Source organism: Suricata suricatta, chromosome 9 (assembly GCF_006229205.1).
Source record: "Suricata suricatta isolate VVHF042 chromosome 9, meerkat_22Aug2017_6uvM2_HiC, whole genome shotgun sequence".
Lineage (NCBI taxonomy): Eukaryota > Metazoa > Chordata > Mammalia > Carnivora > Herpestidae > Suricata > Suricata suricatta.
Window position 1 is genome coordinate 27074932 of NC_043708.1, and position 20703 is coordinate 27095634.

General features: G+C 48.8%; 1 protein-coding gene across 6 annotated transcripts in view; it reads left to right on the plus strand.

The window, feature by feature from the left end:
* The window catches only part of ELMSAN1 (ELM2 and Myb/SANT domain containing 1), a 42889-nt gene that overhangs the window by 17776 nt on the left and 4410 nt on the right, over positions 1–20703 (plus strand). For 5 of the 6 annotated variants that reach the window (XM_029950396.1, XM_029950395.1, XM_029950394.1 and 2 more), the window contains 10 exons: positions 53–1758; positions 3128–3427; positions 9989–10334; positions 12383–12449; positions 12888–13030; positions 13134–13237; positions 13754–13829; positions 14464–14552; positions 17064–17213; positions 18747–18959. In XM_029950396.1, coding sequence (XP_029806256.1) covers positions 301–1758; positions 3128–3427; positions 9989–10334; positions 12383–12449; positions 12888–13030; positions 13134–13237; positions 13754–13829; positions 14464–14552; positions 17064–17213; positions 18747–18959 — 2946 coding nt within the window. In that variant the 5' untranslated portion in view covers positions 53–300. The remainder of the gene's footprint in view (positions 1–52; positions 1759–3127; positions 3428–9988; positions 10335–12382; positions 12450–12887; positions 13031–13133; positions 13238–13753; positions 13830–14463; positions 14553–17063; positions 17214–18746; positions 18960–20703) is intronic. The other variant, XM_029950399.1, reaches the window with a different exon arrangement.

A 20703-nucleotide genomic window follows, 5' to 3' on the forward strand; every position in this document is an offset into this window, starting at 1 on the left:
GGGGCATCCTGGGAGGCTATGGCTGACACTGTCGCTATTTTTCTGTCTGCAGGCTCCAGGGTCCTGTGGAACATCATGAAGTGGGAAAAGTAGATGAGCCCGAGAGCCTCTCCACAAAGAGCAAGGAAGAGCCAACAGTTCTTTCGCCCTGTGCCTGACCTCACCCCCCAGCATTTTCCCCTCCCCTTGCTCTGCCCTCACTGGCTCCTGGATTAGAGCTGGGCTTCCAGCAGAACATCCCCACAGGGGATGGGCAGCTGGTGAAGTAGGGCTCACTGCCAGGGCCCAGTTGGCCACACCATGAACCTCCAGGCCCAGCCCAAGGCTCAGAACAAGCGGAAGCGTTGCCTCTTTGGGGACCAGGAACCAGCTCCCAAGGAGCAGCCCCCACCCCTGCAGGCCCCACAGCAGCCCCCAGCCCCTCCACAATCCACCAGAGTGAAGGAGGAGCCTTACTTTGGGCACGAGGGTCTGGCAGGGGCCGCCCCCGTCTCCCAGCCGGTGGAGCTGCCCCCTCCGAACAGTCTGGCCCTGCTGAACTCTGTGGTGTATGGTTCCGAGCGAACCACGGCAGCCATGTTGTCCCAGCAGGTGGGCTCAGTCAAGTGGCCCAACTCTGTGATCGCTCCAGGGCGGGGCCCTGAGCGTGGAGGTGGGGGTGTCAGTGACAGTGGCTGGCAGCAGCAGCCGGGCCAGCCTCCACCCCACTCAACATGGAACCGCCACAGCCTGCCCCTCTACAGCGGACCCAAGGGGAGCCCTCACCCTGGCATGGGGGTCTCTGCCTACTACAACCACCCCGAGGCACTGAAGCGGGAGAAAGGAGGTGGGCCGCAGCTGGACCGCTACGGAAATGCAGTGCGGCCAATGATGCCACAGAAGGTGCAGCTGGAGGTGGGGCGGCCCCAGACGCCCCTGAACTCTTTCCATGTGGCCAAGAAGCCCCCAAACCAGACACTGCCCCTGCAGCCCTTCCAGCTGGCCTTTGGCCACCAGGTGAACCGGCAGGTCTTCCGGCAGGGCCCACCGCCCCCCAACCCTGTGGCAGCTTTCCCACCGCAGAAGCAGCCACAGCAGCCGCCGCAGCAGCAACAGGCCGCCCTTCCCCAGATGCAGCTGTTTGAGAACTTCTATCCCATGCAGCAGCCGCCCTCGCAGCAGCCCCAGGACTTCGGCCTGCAGCCGGCCGGACCCCTGGGGCAGTCCCACCTGGCTCACCACAGCATGGCGCCCTACCCCTTCCCCCCCAACCCTGATATGAACCCAGAACTGCGCAAGGCCCTCCTGCAGGAGTCAGCCCCACAGCCTGTGCTACCTCAGTCCCAGATTGCCTTCCCCCGCCGCTCCCGCCGCCTCTCGAAGGAGGGCGTCCTGCCTTCTGCCCCTCTGGATGTGGCTGGCACCCAGCCTGGACAGGAACCCACCAGCAATCTGTTCCTACATCACTGGCCCCCACAGCAGCCACCCCCCGGCCCCTTGGGGCACCCCCATTCTGAAGCTCTGGGATTCCCACTGGAGCTGAGGGAGTCACAGTTGCTGTCTGATGGGGAGAGACTGGCACCCAACGGTCGGGAGCGGGAGGCTCCCACGATGGGCAACGAGGAGGGCATGCGGGCAGTGGGCACAGGGGACTGTGGGCAGGTGCTAAGGGGTGGAGTGATCCAGAGCACTCGACGGAGGCGCCGGGCATCCCAGGAGGCCAATTTGCTGACTCTGGCCCAGAAGGCAGTGGAGTTGGCCTCACTGCAGAATGCAAAGGTAAGAGTGGCATGGGATGGAGGCCTGGCTTGGCAGAGGGCAGGGTGAGCCGTGTCCGTGGCCAGGGGCGAGCAAGTGACTCCAGGTCCATGGGGCAGTTTTCTCACTCCCCTGAAGGAAATGAAAGAACCCATATGCTTCAGGGAGTTCTAATCTCCGTGCAAGCAAAGAATCTCCGTGGGTGCATTCATACCTGAAGGAAAGACGAAGCTTATACACACAGGTTTGCAGGCAGGAAGGTGCGAGGCACCGCCATGGGGTGGCTTCTTCATTCGGCACTTGAAGGATTGGGAGTTGGGGCGTTGAAACCATTGCCACATCCGGCATCCTAAAACGAGAAAGTGCCAGTGGTTCCTCGGGTGGTGATGCTTGCCAAAATGCATCAAACTAATGACCAATAGGTGCCTTTTGTTGTATGTAAATTTTACTGGCAGTAAAGTTGATTTAAAAGAAATGACAACAACAATAGGGAAGAATAAATAGAATTTGAGCACCTCTCTTTTACTTGGAGTTTCTTATACTTGATCAGAAAGAGTTTATCATCAAACCCTATGACAGCGATGCTGACATCCTGTTTTATTTCTGAAGAAGCTGAGGCCCAAGGGTGATTCCCAAGGTCATAAAGCTAAGATAAGGGCCTGATGTCTGATTCCAAAAACAGTGTTTTCCCCTTCTCACTAGAGGTTTCAACCCCCACCCCCCCAGTGCCTACGGCAAGGCTGGCATGTCAAGCTGTGGAATTTGACTTCAGCCAGTTTCCAATGGGGAAAAGATAGAAATATCAGTTACCTTGTAAAGGAGTCCTTGTTTACTTTCTTTTGCAGAGATATTTTATTTATTTTTTTAAAGTTTTAAAATTTATTTTGAGAGAGTGTGATAAACGAATGAGTACAATAGGGGCAGAGAAAGAGAGAGAGAGAGAGAGAAAGAGAGAGAGAGAGAGAGAGAGAGAGAGAATTCCAAGCAGGCTTAACACTGACATAGCACAGAGCTCTTGAACTGTTGAGGTCATGACCTGAGCAGAAATCATGAGTCCGATGCTTAACTGAGCCACCGAGGTGCCCCTGCAGAGATAGCTTTTAAATTTAGATACTATTGCAAGTGCCACACACTGTGCAGGTCAAACAAAACACATCGGTTGGCCACTTGTGGCCCAGGTGGCCATCCGGGGACCCCTGCACCAGGCCAGGATTGGATGACCTGGCAGAAGGGATGTTATGGAGTGTGTTTGGGAGTATGGTGTGAGAAAAGGTATTTAGGGAAAGATCATTGGGGAACCATCATGGGTTCTTGAATCAAATGTGACTAGGGGTCCTGGACTTATTAGGACTTTTATCTTCTAAATCTTCCCTCCATTCCCCCTCCCCAGGATGCTAATGGCTCTGAGGAGAAGCGGAAAAGTGTGTTGGCTTCAACTACCAAGTGTGGGGTGGAATTTTCGGAGCCTTCCTTAGCTGCCAAGCGAGCGCGAGAGGACAGTGGGATGGTGCCCCTCATCATCCCCGTGTCTGTGCCTGTGCGGGCTGTGGACCCAGCTGAGGCAGCCCAAGCTGGAGGTGTTGATGAGGATGGAAAGGGTCCTGAACAGAACCCCACTGAGCACAAGCCCTCAGTCATCGTCACCCGCAGGCGGTCCACCCGTATTCCTGGGGCTGAGGCCCCAGCTCAGGTAAGAGAGGCTCCTCGTGCAAACACCGATAGTCCCTGTGTGCTCCTGGGGGCCTAGCGCCCAAGCGAAAAAGGAGCGTGATGGTATAGGAGGGATTCAAGCAACTTGCGGAGATTCTGTTTATATTTTCCAAACCAAACCTATGGACAAATGCACTTATGGGAGACAATGGGACAGTTTTATACTTGAAATTGAGATTGCTTATGAAAATTTAGGATGTATGAATCTCTTTGATTTTAGGTCAGCAAATTTTGGCCTCTAATATGGCACAGATTTTGTGCCTAGGCACTGGGATGTAGAGATGTTTACTTGTTCGGTCAATATAAATATATATATGCTGAAATCTAAGACTAGGGTTTTATTTATTTTAACTTTCTGTCAGTATTTGTTTTATACATTTTGATGCAATGTTATTACTTGCATACTCATTTAGAAGTGGATTAGAGCCACGCCTTAGTGGCTCAGTCGGTTGAACCTCTGACTTCGGCTCAGATCATGATCTCATGTTCGTGGGTTCGAGTCCCGCGTTGAGCTCTGTGCTGACAGCTAGTGCAGAGCCTGGAGCCTGCTTCCGATTCTGTGTCTCTTTCTCTCTGCCCCTCCCCTGTCATGCTATGTCTCTCTCTGTATCAAAAATAAATAAAACATTAAAAAAATTTTTTTAAATGTATTAGACACTTCATTATGAAATGTTTCTTTTCACCTTTACTGATCTTTTTGCCTTTTTTTTGAATGTTTATTGATTTTGGAGAGAGAGAGAGAGGAAGAGTGCATGTACATGAGTGGTGGATGGGCAGAGAGAAAAGGAGACAGAGGATCCTTAGGAGGCTCTGCATGACAGCAGAGAGCCCAATGCGGGGCTTGAACTCATGAACTATGAGATCATGACTTGAGCTGAAGTCGGATGCTTAACTGACTGAGCCATCCAGGCACCTTTCTTTTTGCCTCTTAAAATCTATTTTGTGAAATATTTCATTTCATTTCATTTCATTTTGAGAGAGAGAAAGAGAGATCATGAATGTCGGGGGGGGGGCGGGGGGCAGAGAGAGAGAGAGGGGCAGAGAGAATCCCAAGCAGCCTCCGAGCTCTCAGCACAGAGCTCAATCCCACCAACTGTGAGATCATGACCCGAGCCCAAACCAAGAGCCAGATGCTTAACTGACTGAGCCACCCAAGTGCTCCTACTTTGTGAAATATTTAGCTTTCTTTTCGTTAGGGTTGCAGGGAGGAGGATGAGATGTGTATCTTTTCCATCTTTTTACTTTTAGCTCTTAAAGTATATCTTTCAAGTGGTATATAATTGGGGTTTGTTATTATCTGTTCTAACAAAGGTTGTCATTTACAGCATCGATACAGTTTGCATTTAATGTAATTACTGATATACTTGGGTTTAAATCTGCCCTATACTTTTTGCTTTCTATTTATTCCATAGTGCCTCTTCTGTTCTTCCCCTCCCCCGCCCCACACTTTGGATCGATAGGGTTTGTTATTCCATTTCCCCTCTTTACTAATATATTATTTATATACTTGTTTATTCCTTATTCTTAATTATTTGCTTAATTATTACTCTTTTAGTAATTACCCAAGCAGCCTTTCTTACCTGGATTAATAGGAGGGAATGAAGCCCCACAAAAAGGGATTTGAGTGACTAGTTTCTCAGCTCACTGGAGGACGGCCCGTAGCTCGGGCCCTTCTAGACGCACAGGCAAGAGGTTAAATCATTACATACGGCGAAACTTTGTGACATTAGGGCTTAATTCTCTGGTTGAGAAGAGCTACGAGAGAGTAAAATTTGCGTTCTTGGCTTATTGAAATCTAATATAAATTAATATTTTACCTTTTCCAGAACAATGCGGAGTTTTTACAACACTTTAACTCCATTTTCCACGAATCTCTAACTTACAGAATTATTAACATGTATTTTCATTCTCTGAATATTTTAACATCACTAGGATGGTATAGCATCGTTATTTTTGTTAAGTTTGAAATTTTAATCCCAATGTAGTTAGCAAACAGTATTATATTAGTTTTAGGTGTACAATCTAGTGATTCAGCAATTCTGTACATTACTCAGTGATGACATTATTGTCATTATTTGTTCAGTTGTTGTTCATTTTAGCCTGAAAGACTTACCATATGTATTTGTTGTTTTTCATTTCTTCTTATCTCTCCAAGCTTCTCAGATCATTTATGTGCTGCCTGAGGAATATTCCTTAGTTTTTCCTTTAGTGTGAGTCTGCTAATGATGAAATTTATTAGTCTTTGGTTGTCTGGACATGTTTTTGTTTCTTCATTTTTGAAGCTGGGTAGAGAATTCTGTGTTGGGAGTTATTTTCTCTTAGCACTAAAAGGATGTATCATTCTACAGAGTTCAGACTTCCATTGTAGTTATGGTGTTGGGAAATCACCACTAGCCATATTGTTGCTTCTTTGAATGTAAGCTGTCTTTTTTTTTAAGTTTTTTAACGTTTATTTATTTTTGAGAGACAGAGTGGAAGTTGGGGAGGGGCAGAGGCAGAGGGAGACACAGAATCCAAAGCAGGGTTCAGGCTCTGAGCTGTGAGCACAGAGCCTGATGCAGGGCTTGAACTCACCAACTGTGAGATCATGACCTGAACCGAAGTTAGTTGGATGCTTAACCCTGACTGAACCAGCCAGGTTAAGCTGTTTTTTAATACTGTTGCTTTTAAACTTTTTTTTTTGGTCATTGGTTTTCACCAGTTTTTGCTGTTATACCTATTGGTTTTCTTTGTATTTATCCTGTTTAGAGTTTGTAGTCCTTCTTAAATATTTCTTCTCTCCCATTTTCTCTCTTCTCTCCTTCTGGGACTCTAGTTGCACAATTATAAGAGTTTTGCACCGTATCCCCTATTTTGTCTGTCATGTACTTTTCTGTATTTTCCATTTTTCTCTTAGTCTGGACTATAAGAGAGAGTGTTCCCATTCTCTCTTTAGCTGTATCTAATATGTTGTTAAACCCACTCACTGAGTTCTTATTTTTAGTTATGTTTTTCAGTTTCTGAATTTCTATTTGGTTCAGTTTTAGAGTTTCTAATTCTTCGATGAAATTTTCAACCTTTTATTTCATTGCATAATTTAAGGTATAGTTTTCTTAAAGTTTATGTCTGATAACTCCACTAATGGGATGCCCATGGGTCTCTTTCTGTTATGTTAGTTCTTGTTTTTAAGTCACATTTTGTTCTGTTGTATATCTGGTGAGTTTTAATTGCATGTCAGACATATATGAAAAATTGTTGAGGTAATTTTTTTTTTTGAGAGACAGAGACATCGTGAACAGGGGAGGGTCAGAGAGAGAGGGAGATACAGAATCTGAAGCAGGCTCCAGGCTCTGAGCTGTCAGCTCAGAACCCATGAACCGTGAGATCATGACCTGAGCCGAAGCCAGACACTTAACCGACTGAGCCACCCAGGAACCCTTGAAATGAGATTATTTTAAGTTGGGCATTATTTCACATGTGGACTAGTCTTTTTTTTTTAATGGTTTTTAATTTTTAATTTATTTATTTTTTGTTTTTGAGAGACAGCAAGAGATAGCGTGAGCTGGGGAGGGTCAGAGAGAGAGGGAGACACAGAATCTGAAGCAGGCTCCAGGCTCTGAGCTGTCAACACAGAGCCTGACGCTGGACCCGAACCCACGAACTGATCACGATCAGATCATGATCTGAGCCGAAGTCAGACGCTTAACCGACTGAGCCACCCAGGCGCCCCTGGACTAGTCTATTTCTGATTCACCTTTATTGTGAGGAGATAGCCCTTTGGAGTCCCAATCCAAAGCCTGGGGGTTTGTCAGGCTTTCCTTCCTTGGCAAGCCCTAAACTCCATTTAGTTGCTCAGCTCCCCACTTACCTCATCCAGTAATGCACCCACTTCTAGGGAAAGTACAACTCCAAATACTGGGCTCACCTTTTTCACTTTCTTTTCCTGTATCTTGGCTCTTCAAGTCTTTGCCAACTTATTTGCTCTCTGATACCTTAAAAAATGTGATTTTTATATTGAGCCTGCATTTTCTAGTTATTCTCAGCTGGAGAGTTAGCCTGTGAGCCCGTCCTCTGTAACAGAAAGGGGAGCTTTAAGATTATCATGAGCAGCACAGTCTCTACTCTCTGAGGTCTTATTCTCTGGTTGTGATAGAGGTTGGAGACTAGAGGCCTCAGTTTATCCTGAGGATGGCAGAAAGGAGCCTAAACAACTACACAGCTCAACATACCCATTTCAAAGATGAGGAAATAGGGGTGCCTGGGTGGCTCAGTTGGTTAAGCGTCAGGCTTCCGGCTTTGGCTCAGGTCATGATCTCACGGTTCGTGGGTTCAAGCCCCACGTTGGTCTCTGTGCTAACAGCTAGCTCAGAGCGTGGATCCTGCTTTGGATTCTGTGTGTGTGTCTCTCTCTCTGACCCTCCCCTGCTCGTGCTGTCTCTCTCTGTTTCTCAAAAATAAATAAAAAATGTTCAAAGATGAGGAAATAGATCCAAAAAAGACAAGAGACTTACCTATATTCATTTGGCCAAGAAATGACCGAGGTAGCCCAGAAATTTGGATCTCCTCTGTGCCCACCTGTTAGTACTTTCACTAGACCAGGCTTAAGAGGAGGTTTATTATTTTTTTTTTCAGTTACTTGTTTATTTAGTTATTTATTTTTTCTTGTATTATAGATATTTTAATCTTGCACAAAAGCATAGAGAAAGGTAAGATGTACCTCAGTATTTAGCCATCACCCAACTTCAATGGTTTTCAAAATACAGCTAATCTTTTTTTATTTGCATCCCTACTTTTCCTTGCCACTGTGGTTTTTTTTTTGAAGCAAATCCCAAACATCATATAATTAAATTAAAAAATATTTTGGTTTGTATCTGAAGTACATTATACATAAGGTTCTTTTATTCCTTTTTTCCTTCCTTCTTTCCTTCCTTCTTTCTTTCCTTCCTTCCCTCCTTCCTTCCTTCAACATAACCTCAATATTAGTATCACATCTAAAAAAATCAATACAAAAAATATTATCAAATATTCAAAATAGTTTAATTCCATTCCCTTATTACAAAATTACAATTACAGCTAACTGAGTTCATACTATATTTCTTGTCTAGCAAGTTTGGGGGCCGTTGGCTCCACTGGATTTTCTTCTGGGCAATCATCTTGTTCCCATGAGGGAGTAAAGATGAAACATTTCATTTCTTCCTAGTCTATAGAAAAGGAAAGAGGGCACAAATGGGTAAAGGACATGGCCAAGACCTCATGGAGAGTCAGTGGCCTCTGCTGAAAGGTGTTGTGGGAGCCGGACACGGGAGGGGAGAAAGCCTACTCTTCCCAGGTCTACTTAGTCCATGTGGCCAACCTCACCTGTTGGCCAACTCTGCACCCAGGGAAATGATCTGGATGTTGCTCACCGTCTAGGGTTCCATTTTCTTTTGAGAGGATAGGGATGGAGCAGGGAAAGGCCTCTGTTCTCTTACAGCTCTGCCCTCTATTCTACGTGGAGCCCCATGAGGCTGAGGCGTACCAAGGAGGGAGAAGTGTGAGCTAGGAGGGCTAACCTTTGACGGTGTAAGTAGGCTGGTCTGTTATTGTAGGACTAATACTTTGAGAAAAAGTTTTGTGAGAACAGGACTGTCTTCTTCCTTTTGTGGTCCCATGCCTGGCCATCACCCAGCACCTAGTAGGGACCTCCATCTAATACAGAGCTTGATAGCAGCCAGTATTTATTGAGTAATTACTACATGTCAGTTACTGTTCTAAGTGATTTCCACATATTAATTCATTTAGTCTTCATAGTTAATCCATTTGGTAGGTGCTTACTATTCCCATGTTAAAAATGATGATGAACAGGGGCGCCTGGGTGGCTCAGTCGGTTAAGCGTCCAGCTTCCGGCTTCGGCTCAGGTCATGATCTTACCGTTCATGGGTTTGAGCCCCGCATCAGGCTCTGTGCTGACAGCTCAGAGCCTGGAGCCTGCTTCGGATTCTGTGTCTCCCTCTGTCTCTGACTCTCCCCTGCTCATGCTGTCTCTCTCTGTCTTTAAAAAATAAATAAAAAATGTTTAAAAAAAATGATGATGAACAGAGAAATTAAGAAGTTTAAGTGGTAAGTAAAGGAGGCAGGTCCCATTCTAAACAATCCAGCTGCAGAGCCTGGGCCCTTAACTGCTACAGTTTCCTGCCCAGTAGCACACTTCACATTAGGTGTTGGGACCTAGGCCCATGGCCGTATCCAACCTAAGAATGGATTTTACATTTTATATTTTTAACATTTAAGAGGATTATTTAAAAAGAGTGGGGAAGAGGGGAAGAAGAAGAATATGTAACAGAGACTGGGTGCAGCCCACAAAGCCTGCGTTTATTACCTGGTCCTTAACAGAAACAGTTTGCTGACCTCTGCCCTAGCGGAGACCTCAAGTGTTTTGGACCTGTTCCCAGTCTCGGGCTTGCGCTGGTGGGTGTAGTGGGCAGACCAGGTTCCAAAGGTGAGACTGACCAGCAGTGGTCAGGACTTAAGTTTCCCCAGCACATAAAAAGCTGAGCTATTTTCATTCTATTTCCTTCTCCAGGCTGAGGACATGAATGTCAAGTTGGAAGGGGAACCTTCAGTGCGGAAACCAAAGCAGCGGCCTCGGCCTGAGCCCCTGATCATTCCCACCAAGGCGGGCACTTTCATTGCCCCTCCCGTCTACTCCAACATCACCCCATACCAGAGTCACCTGCGCTCTCCTGTCCGCCTGGCTGACCATCCCTCTGAGAGGAGTTTTGAGCTGCCCCCCTACACCCCTCCCCCCATCCTCAGCCCTGTGCGAGAAGGCTCCGGCCTCTATTTCAATGCCATCATGTCAACCAGCAGCATCCCAGCCCCTCCTCCCATCACGCCAAAGAGTGCCCATCGCACCCTGCTCCGGTCTAGTGAGTGACCCACCCTAGGGGCCATGGGGGCAGGGAGGGTGGGGAGGGAGGGCAGTGGGCAGGAACGAGGCTGCTGGCAATTGGGCTGGAACACTGGGAAAAGGGGCTCCACTCTCTCTTCTTTGAGAGAGAAAAAAAGGTGGTTGTCTGGTTCAAGAACAGGCAGGGGTCAGGGAAGGAGGTATCATCCCAACTGCTTGGGTTCAAATCCCAATTCTACAATTTACTGTTACGTTCCTTGTGCAAGTCATTTAAACTCTCTGGGCTTCAGTTTCTTCAGTATTTAATTGAGGATATTAGTAGTACTTGGTTGTTGGTGAAATTGCCAATTGGAATCGATTTTTTGATCCACAAATAGCCGTTTCCTATGGTTCAACCCAATAGTCAACTTAGGGTGTTGTGGTGAGGTTCAGATGCATTAACAAACATAAAGCACTTAAAACACCATGCCTGGAGCATCACGTTTGCTCTTAATATTATGTGGTAGATCCTGCTTTCTGGGGCTCTTAAACAGTTGTTTTGGCCAAGAGCTGACATTTTGGCTGGCCTGGGTGAATTGTTAAAAAATGTGGCTCACTCTACAAAAAGATCCATTTCCTCTGAAAAAAAAATGGGATAATCTTATCTGGTAGTGTGGTGGAGGATTAAGTGGGAGTAAACACTACCAGAGGTAGAATGAGGGTGAGGCCTCACCATCACTAGATTAACCTTTGACCCTGACCTTCCTTGGCCTAGCTCTCTGGTGCACCCTGGTGTCTGTGGGTGAGAAATGGCTCACCCTGGGCGGGCTGACCTTCCACCCTCCCACCTTCCTACCAAGCTTCTCTTCTACCTGGGGCCGAGCCGGAGGAAATCGCTGTAGATGGCAGCAAAGAGAGGCCTGTCCATCCATGAGCATCTATCGAGTATTTGGGCGTAAAGCATTGAACTGGGCCCTGTGAAGGCTCCAGTAGTGTATGGGACAGCGTGGTCTGTTCTAAAGAGAGTACAGGGTCATTAGGGAGTTAACACGGAAACCTGGGAGACAGAAAAGCAGAGGTTCTGGGCAAGATGGGATCAGCGGCCCGTGAGTGAGGGAGACCCTAAGCTCAAGCCTGCGGAGCGTACTAGCCTGGGGTGGTGAGAAAGCCTTCAGGAGAGGGTGGGGCTAGAGCTGAGAGCTTGAACGAGGAAGGAGGTGGGGAGGGCCTACTCGGCAAAGGAGATGAGTGGTGCAAAGGCCTGGAGGTAGGACCGTGCAGGAAGCGAGGAACAGGAAGAGTGAGGAGCCGTGAGTAAGCAGTCAGCCAGGATCCAGGGTCCAAGCAGGGGGGTGGTGGGAGGCATAGATGGAAGGGGAGCTGCATGCGTGAGCTGAGCGGAGGAGTTCAGCTTTTATTGCAAGCTGCAAAGGCAGGGGGTGGGGTGGGGGTGGGTCGGTAGGTGGGTAGGGGGAGTCAGCAAAGATTTTGTTTTTGGAGCAAGGGAGTGTCTCCGCGTGGGGCACTAAGATTAGTTCAGGAGAAACTGAGGCAGAGAATCCACCATGGAAGTGAGGAGATATAAACAGGGATCCTCTTCACCACCTTGCTAGCGTGCCAAGTTTCAGCTTCTTTACTAGAGCAAGCATAGTTTAATGTTGGAGTTAATTCCACAGTATGAAGCTCCTGGGGCAGGGACCCAGCTTTGGGTGGCAGTGCTGGTGGTGGTGGTGGTGGTGGTAGTAGTAGTAGTAGTAGTAGCAATAAATAGCTAATATTTGTTGAGGGTGAGGCTTTGTGCATGATTTCATTCAGTCCTCACATTAACCCTAGGAGGTAGGTAGTAATAGCCCCTTGCAGCAGGTGTGAAAACAGAAGCACCCACGTGCTTGGCAAAGTCACAGTTAGTCGTCACAGTTGCAGGCTGAGGAGCCAGGATTCAGTGTGCCTGATTTCCAAGTATGAGTCTCTGTGAGTCACTGTCATGGCTCTTGTGCAAACAGCAGCCACGTAGGGTGGGGGCGGGGAGGAGGGCGGCTTGCTGAAGGGAGGAGGGTGCCGTTCACCAACGTGTCTTTTGTCCCGTAGATAGTGCTGAAGTCACCCCACCTGTCCTCTCTGTGATGGGGGAGGCCACCCCAGTGAGCATCGAGCCGTAAGTGCAGCCCTTCCTCTGGCCCATGGCATGAGGGTGGCCTACGGGGTCCAGTACACGCAGGCCCTGTGAGGAAGAGGAGGGTTGTGCGGGACCCACCGAGGGCTGAACAGGCCTCTGAGATTCTGCAGTTGGCTCTGGGCTTTACTGTCCCCTCCCTAAAGGAAAGGACCAGCTCGGTTTGAATTTGCCTCTGAGGAGAATTGGTAGGGCAGTCCAAGAGACTCTTTCCCTATCTGTCAACCTGGAGCATCTCCCCTTTCCAGACTCTGGGGCTTGTCTTTCTGGCAGTACTGGGTCCCCTTTGCCAGGCTGTCCTCATGGAAGCCAGATTCCTTGACACTCAGCTTCTGCGGATGACCCCGCATCTTCCCAGAGAGGAAGACCTCCCGTGCCCACGAGGTGAGGCCTCACTCCCTGCCCTTTCCACCCCTGCAGACGGATCAACGTGGGCTCCCGGTTCCAAGCAGAAATCCCCTCCATACGGGATCGTGCTCTGGCAGCTGCAGACCCCCACAAGGCCGACTTGGTGTGGCAGCCGTGGGAGGACCTAGAGAGCAGTCGGGAGAAGCAGAGGCAAGGTGAGGGAGGCCTGCACCAGCAAGGGAAGGTGGGTTGCTGGGCAGGTGGCTGGGCTGGGCCCTGAACGTGATTTCTCCTCCTCCCTTCCCACGCTTGCTCCAGTGGAAGACCTGTTGACGGCTGCCTGCTCCAGTATTTTCCCTGGAGCTGGCACCAACCAGGAGCTGGCCCTGCACTGTCTGCATGAGTCCAGGGGAGACATCCTGGTGAGACAGTGGCCCTGGCGGAGGGAGGGACCCTGAGGGAGGCCGGCCTGGATCCATGTCTGCCACCCAAGAGCCAGGGCTGCTGGCATGCTAACTGGAGGCAGGCAGGGGGGTCTGACCAGGCTGGGGGTTGGGGGGCCCCACCTAATGCAATCCTACTTCCAAACCCCCGACTTTCCCGCACAAGGTCCTCTTGTCTACCCTAGTCCCTGATTCTGAGTCAGTGAGTCCCTACCCTCAGAAAGGCTCTGTCACTGAGGGCTTTCTCCACCTGTGGCTGTCTGCCCTGGAGGCCACATATTCTCTCTTAAGAGGCCCTTGTCCTGGTTCCTGAGCAGCTCCACCCTCCACGGTCGCCATCTTGCCCCTCAGCAGTTACGCAGGGGCAAAACTAAATGCCCACCTTACTCCTCAGAGGGCTGCAGAGGCCTTCTGAATTTTGCCTGGTGCCTAGGGATGCTCAGCCTACCATGAGACCTCTCCAGGGCCCTGAGCTTTTCCTCACTTCCCCGTCAGGAAACGCTGAATAAGCTGCTACTGAAGAAGCCCCTGCGGCCTCATAACCACCCACTGGCAACTTATCACTACACAGGTGAGCCTGGGACCTGGAGCCTCAAGGGGTCTCTGGCATCAGTGGGGCCCCGTGTGGCACTGAGTCACAGCCCTGGTCGGGGTGAGGAGGTGGGGGACAGATAAGCCACGAGCCAGAGTGAAAGAACTGACACCAAAAATGGGGGAGTTCTCAAAGGGCTTCCCGTGCCCTTAAGGGGCAGAGAGAAAGGTGTGGGCAGATGGGAGCCTGTGCAGGCACAAAAGTCCACGGCAAGGGGCAAGGGACAGGAATCTAGGGAGTGCCATCCAAATTGGCATCAGGTGTCTGGAACTTAGACAATGCCTTGAGTGCCATGTCCCATCCTGGGCACTGTGCTTTAAAAGGGACAGTGACCAAATGGCATAATCACAGCAGCCACTGATCCCTGTTGAGTGGTACGTCTGGCGTGTGTCAGGCAGAGCACCAAGGGTCCCATGTGCATTAGCTCCTTGAGTCCGCACCACAACTGGAGAGGTGGCCGTATGACTGGGTCCCAGTTCTCAAGTGAGGAGAGTGAGGCGCAGAGGCAAGTAAGTGGTCGAAGCAGGATGTGGAGCCAGTGACCGCACACTTTTCTGCTGGTCGCTCCCAGCCCTCTCCACCTCACTACCCTGGTTCTCTCTTTGCCCCATAGGCTCTGACCAGTGGAAGATGGCTGAGAGGAAGCTGTTCAACAAGGGCATTGCCATCTATAAGAAGGATTTCTTCCTGGTGCAGCAGCTGGTGAGCCGGGGCTCTGTTTTAGGGTCAAGAGGCAGTCAGAAGGGCGGGCTGTGTGATTTGGGGCTCCCTCTGCTGGTGGTGGCCCTGCAGGCTCTCTGAAACAGCAGTCCCGTTAATGCCACTAAGTATTATCAGAGAGAATTTTCTAAACAAAACAAGGGGGAAAGATAGGGCCTTTCCTCTCCTTGGTTCCACGCCTTCCTCCCTCATGTTAGGGTAGTATGGCCTATGGCCCTGCTGGGGGGGGGGGGTCTCAGCAGGAGGCCTGAGTGGGCAGACCCAGTGGTGTCAGACTTTAGGGAGTGGCTTGCCTGAGGGAGAACAGGAAGAGAAGGAAGGCTGCAGGTGGAGGTGAGCTATTCCCCAGGGGGCTGGAGTACTTCAAAAGCCACTGTTAGTGTGTAGAGGAGAGGTCACCCTAAGATGGCGGGAGCTGAGAGCCAGCAAGTGACTGTATAACTGACCAGGGTTGGGGGCCGCTGCCTACTTCCTGTCAGACCCAAGGCTTCCTTCCAGTGAACTCAGCTGACCAAGGAGAGGAGGCCAAGCTGACTTTTCTGGATTGGATTTATCTTGCCTTTCCCCATGTTCTTCTGGGAGAAGACTGCTTTGCTAATCCAAGGACTTGCATCTTTCCAGCAGCCCTGTCTCATAAAATCTCAGCTGTGTGGACCACTGAGGGAATAAGGGTTTCCAAGAATGTGCTCTTTCCTCCTGGAATTGTAGATTGTGCCAGGACAGCTCTGGGGACTGGGCAGAGTGCGGATGAATTCCTTCTACAAGGGCCCTGTTGTGAGGACAATCATTTGTTGGGTTTCAGTAACATTCCATTCCCTGATTGGGCAATATTTCTGCGAAGTACATGCCTGTGAAATTCACTGCGGTGCCCCTAACGCCTTAATGAAAAGAGCAGACTGTTAGTCACACAGATGATCAGAGAGAATTGATAACAAAAGTATAAACAGGATCTAATTAGTAAATCTGTGACTTGGCCATTCCTGTGAGACAGAGCATATCTGTTTCCTCCTCAGGCACAGAGAACCCACTGACCCCTTGGGCTCGTAGACAGGACTTCCCAGCTGCCTCTGCAGCCCCGCGGTTGGCTGAGCAGTCTGGGATCCTGGGGGAGAAAGGGCAGAGTCAGAGCAAAGAGCTTCGGTGCGTGGGAAACCAGTCTGGAAACTAAACCCAGTAGCCAGATGGATTTCAGATCTTGGGAGGCCCTTGGAAGTCCTCTCACCAGTAAAGAGACTTGCCTGAGGTCACCCAGTCATTTAGTGGCAGAGTTAGGAGTGAGACTGGGCCTTCTGCTTCCTTTTCAGGTTTTCCAGAGCTTTCTTGTTAGTCCCCCTTGAGTTCCTCTCTGATACAGGACAGTTTAACTTTCCTATATCCTCACTTGTTTGTTGCTGTTCCTCGGGGGGAATGACAGTGTTGCCCGATTGATCAAGGGCATCTGTGTTGCCAGGTCTGGGCTGGCTCTGAGTGGGGATGGTGTCCAGACCTTTTTACCCTTAACTGTTTATTTTGAAAAATTTGAAACTTACAGAAAAATGGAAAGAAAGTAAACATCAACGCATTCCTTGTTTAGATTTACCAATTGTTAACATTTGTCGCCCTTGCCTTCCTTCTTTCTCTGTCTATACTTAAATTTATATGCACACTTATTTCATCTCTCTGAACTAGTCACTAAAAGTGTGTTACAAGGGATGCCTAGGTGACTCGGTTGAGCATCTAAGTCTTTTTTCTTTTTAACGTTTATTTATTTATTTTGAGAGAGCAAGAGCAGGGAAAGGGCAGAGAGAGAGAAAATCCCAAGCAGACTCTTCATTGCCAGTGTAGACCGTGATGCGGTGGAGGGGTGGGGGTGGCTCAGATCCATGAACTGTGAGATCGTGACCTGAGCCAAAACCAAGAGTTGAATGCTTAACCCATTGAGCCACCCAGGTGCTCCAAACATCAAACTCTTGATTTCGGTTCAGGTCACAATCCCAGAGTCTTGGTGGATTGAGACCCATGTTATGCTCTGCACTGAGCATGGAGCCTTCTTAAGATTCTCTTTCACCCTCTCTCTCTTTCTCTGCCCTTTTACCCCTCTCTCCCACAAATGCTCTCTCTTAAGAAAAAAATTTTAAGGTATGTTACAGACTTGATCCAAATATCTCTTAAAAACAGGGATATACTCTTGGAAAACCATTATATAATTATCATACCCAAGAAATTCAAACTGATAACAATATTCTCTAATATGCAATCCCTACTCAGATCTCCCCAATGGCTCTATGTTGTCCTTTTTAGCTTTTTTCTTCTTTCATCCTAAGAGTGCTGAAGCATTGGTTAATTGAATTAGTCAGCAGTTTGTTCAGAGCAGGCATTGGAGAAATGCTCGTATTCCTTAGGTTTCTTGGGTTTAGCATTTGGGGTGGGTTAAGGAGGGAACACGGGAAAGGAGTATCCCCAGGCAGGTGAGCTGAACCAGGAACTCTGACCTCAGTTTTGGCTTCAAACCAGATCCAGACCAAGACCGTGGCCCAGTGCGTGGAGTTCTACTACACCTACAAGAAGCAGGTGAAAATTGGCCGCAATGGGACGCTAACCTTCGGGGATGTGGATACAAGCGACGAGAAGTCGGCCCAGGAAGAGGTTGAAGTGGATATTAAGGTGACTCCCCTCCTGGCCTCGGCGGCTTAGAGCCCTGACTGTGTGTGGGGCCAAGGGCTGAGTTGAGAGCCTGAGGCCAAGCTCCCTGGAAGTCCCTGGAGGGTAAAGAGAGGAAGGCGTTGTCCCTGACAGCCCCAAGGAACTGATGTCCTGGGCACTGGACCTAGACCTTTAGGTCCTCCTCCCTGACTCTCAGTGTCATGGTAATAATACCTTGTGTTGCTGCAGAACCTTGGGGAATTTCCCCACAATCTGCATCAGCACGGACCCACTGTCCCCTCACAGCGGACCTCTAACACCATTGCCCGAGCTTGAGGCATTCTTGTACAGCCATCTGAATATGTTATCTCTGCCTCCTACTGCATGTCGCCGCTACTGTTTCTATGATGTCCACACACCACTTGTGCTACTACTTCATATTTTTCTTTAAATCAACTCAGTTTTCACTAGAAGGGAGATGTTATATCACAATCATAAATAGACTACCAGTTTTGTTGCTGTAGAAGGTACTAGTAAAAATAAATATATATGAAAATCAATGTTATTAAATTCCAGGTAGATACTGTTACCTGTCAGGGTTCTGAGTTTCAGACGTGACCTTTGTTTAATTAAGTCTGGGGGCTTATTCTGGGGAGTGTGCAACTCGATCTTGAGATCATGAGTTCGAGCCCCACATTCAATGTAGAGATTACTTAAAAATAAAATCTTTAAGGGGCACCTGGATGGCTCAGTCAGTTAAGCATCCAATTTCAGCTCAGGTCATGATCTCATGGTTCCTGAGTTTGAGCACCGCGTCAGTTTCTGTGCTGACAGCTCACAGCTTTGGATTCTGTGTTTCCCTCTCTCTCTGCCCCTCCCCTGCTTGCATTCTCTCTATCTCTCAAAAATAAATATAAAAAAAAATTAAAATCTGAATTGAAGGAAAAAAGTATTAGAGAAGCATTTAAATAGAGACAAGCAGAAGTTTTTTAAAAATTCTTTAAAAAGTAGTAAGTCTGGAGAAGTATAAAAAACACATTAAGCCCCAACTCAAAACTTTGTCCTTGAGATAGTCAGGATTGACAAGAGAGTCCTATTTAATTCTGTGTCCACATACCCATCTAACATCATGTTGGGGTTATCACTCCATATTTGCTGACATGCTACATTAAGACAGGGAGTGGTCTGGTCCCCATTTTGCAGATGGGAAGTGGGTGGGGTTACCAGAAGCATTACAAGGATAGTTTAGAATCCACCAGACCACCTTGCCAAAGGCTGCATCTCTTGGACTGGCACGCTCCCTTCCTACCCCTAGCTCAATCTCAAGTGCTCAGTCTCTTCCTGAGGGCTTTCGGGGCTCAAGACTCCCTCTTCTTTCCCAGGCTGACTAGCTGGAGGAGGATATAGAATTGTATAGCGCAGGAGGCTGTGCCGGACCAGGCCAGGCAAGCAGGATGAGCAGGGCCTGGGGACACCTGGCTGGGCCAGAGTCGGTGCAGTATGGCCGTGTCATTGGAGCTCTAGGCTCACCGCCTTCATTCTCGTCCCCCATAGACTTCCCAGAAGTTCCCAAGGATGCCTCTTCCCAGAAGAGAGTCTCCAAGTGAAGAGAGGCTGGAGCCCAAGAGAGAAGTAAAGGAAACCAGGAAGGAGGGGGAGGAGGAGGTGCCAGAGATCCAGGAGAAGGGAGAGCAGGAAGAGGGGCGAGAGCGAAGCCGGAGGGCAGCGGCTGTCAAAGCCACACAGACACTACAGGCCAATGAGTCGGTAAGTGTGACCTTCACTAGGGGAGCCCAGGGCCAAGAGGAAGGCAGGAGTTGGGCCTGGGGGTGAGGGAGGGAGGGCAGAACAGGAACTTGGTCATGATGATCATCACCATAATAGCAGGAAATGTACTAAGTACCTTATACTTTTAACTTATTTAATCCTCATAGCCCTATGTGGTAGGTACTGTCATTATCCCATTTTACAGATGAGGAAATTGAGGCCCCTAGATAAGACAGCTGGTAGGCAGCCTGACTCCAAAGTGTGTAAGTTTTTATACTATACTGCTTCTGTACCTAAGACTGAAGAAGAAGGCTTTGTGAAAATGTGTGGGACACGGGGGAAGCATCTTAGCTATGGCAGGCTCCTCATGAGAGAGCTGTGTCCCTGACAAGAATATCTGACGAGAATGAGCTGGAACATTGGGGCGCCTGGGTGGCTCAGTCAGTTAAGCATCCAGCTTTGGCTCAGGTCATGATCTCGTGGTTTGTGGGTTCCAGCTGCTTATTGGGCTCCATGCTGTTGGTGTGGAGACTGCTTGGGATTCGCTTTCTCTTTGCCTTTCCCCTACTTGTACTCATTCTCTCTCTGATTAAATAAACCTAAAAAAAAAGAAGCTGAAACAATGAGAATAATAACAATGGCCCCTCTCATAGATTCTCTGCAACGTGTCTTCCTTTCCATTATCTCGTTAATTCCTCACAATAACCCCAGAAAGTGTTAACCCCTACCTCACCGCTGGAGGGAACGGAGTTCAGAGGTGCCATGTGACTTGCCTGAGTTCCTGCCTGCAGTCCTTGCAGTGAAGTCCTCTGTCCACCATATCACAGACCAAGAAGCAAGACGTACCACCAGAGGTGTTCCTTGTCAGGGAGATGTCCGCTCAAAGAGAGTAGGGATTACTATGAGAACTTTTAAAAAAAAGTGTGCTGTCCACTTACACTTGCAGGAAGACCGCAGACTGTTGTCTCCCTCTGAGCCCGGGCTGTGCTCTTTGTCCAGGAGCTGTGCTCTATGCACAAGCTCCATCAAGTCCTGCTGACTTTTGTGAAAACTTTCCTAGGACGGTCAACCCCGTGCACACACTTATGACTTCTCGTGGCCATCTGAGGCTCCCCTAACCCAAGGCCCATGATTCCTGTATCCTGAGCAGCAACTCTCCAGGTCTGTGCCACGTGTCCTCTGCTCTTGGTCATCTGCGTGGCATGTCTCATGGTGGCTCGTGCTGTCTGCCCCTTTCACTGGTTTCCAAGCTCTCCTAGAGCAGGGTCTTCTGTCTGTCCCCTCTGTGTCCCCAGCATCTGGCACAGTCACATGGATTTGAATATCATTTATGGAATTAAGGCATAAATGAATGGACTAAATGAAGACATGAAAACAATTGAGACACCAAGACCCCCTTCAGAAAGATGCCTGGAGAAGTCTGCTGGCAGCTCGGGCTGCCCCACAGGATTATTGTACCAACAGCTTTGTAAAGATAGAGTTGGCCAGGGGTGCCTGGGTGGCTCAGTTGGTTAAGCATGGGATTTTGGCTCAGTTTATGATCTCATGGTTCATGAGTTCGAGCCCTGGGTTGGGCTATGTGCTGATAGCTCAGAGCCTGGAGCCTGCTTCATATGCTGTGTCTCCCTCTCTGTCTGCCACTCCCCAGCTTGTACTCTGTCTCTTTCTCTCTCTCTCAAAAAAAAAAAAAAAAAAAAGTTGGCCAAAGACCCTAATGGGCTGCCAAAAATCAGTGAGTACTTTG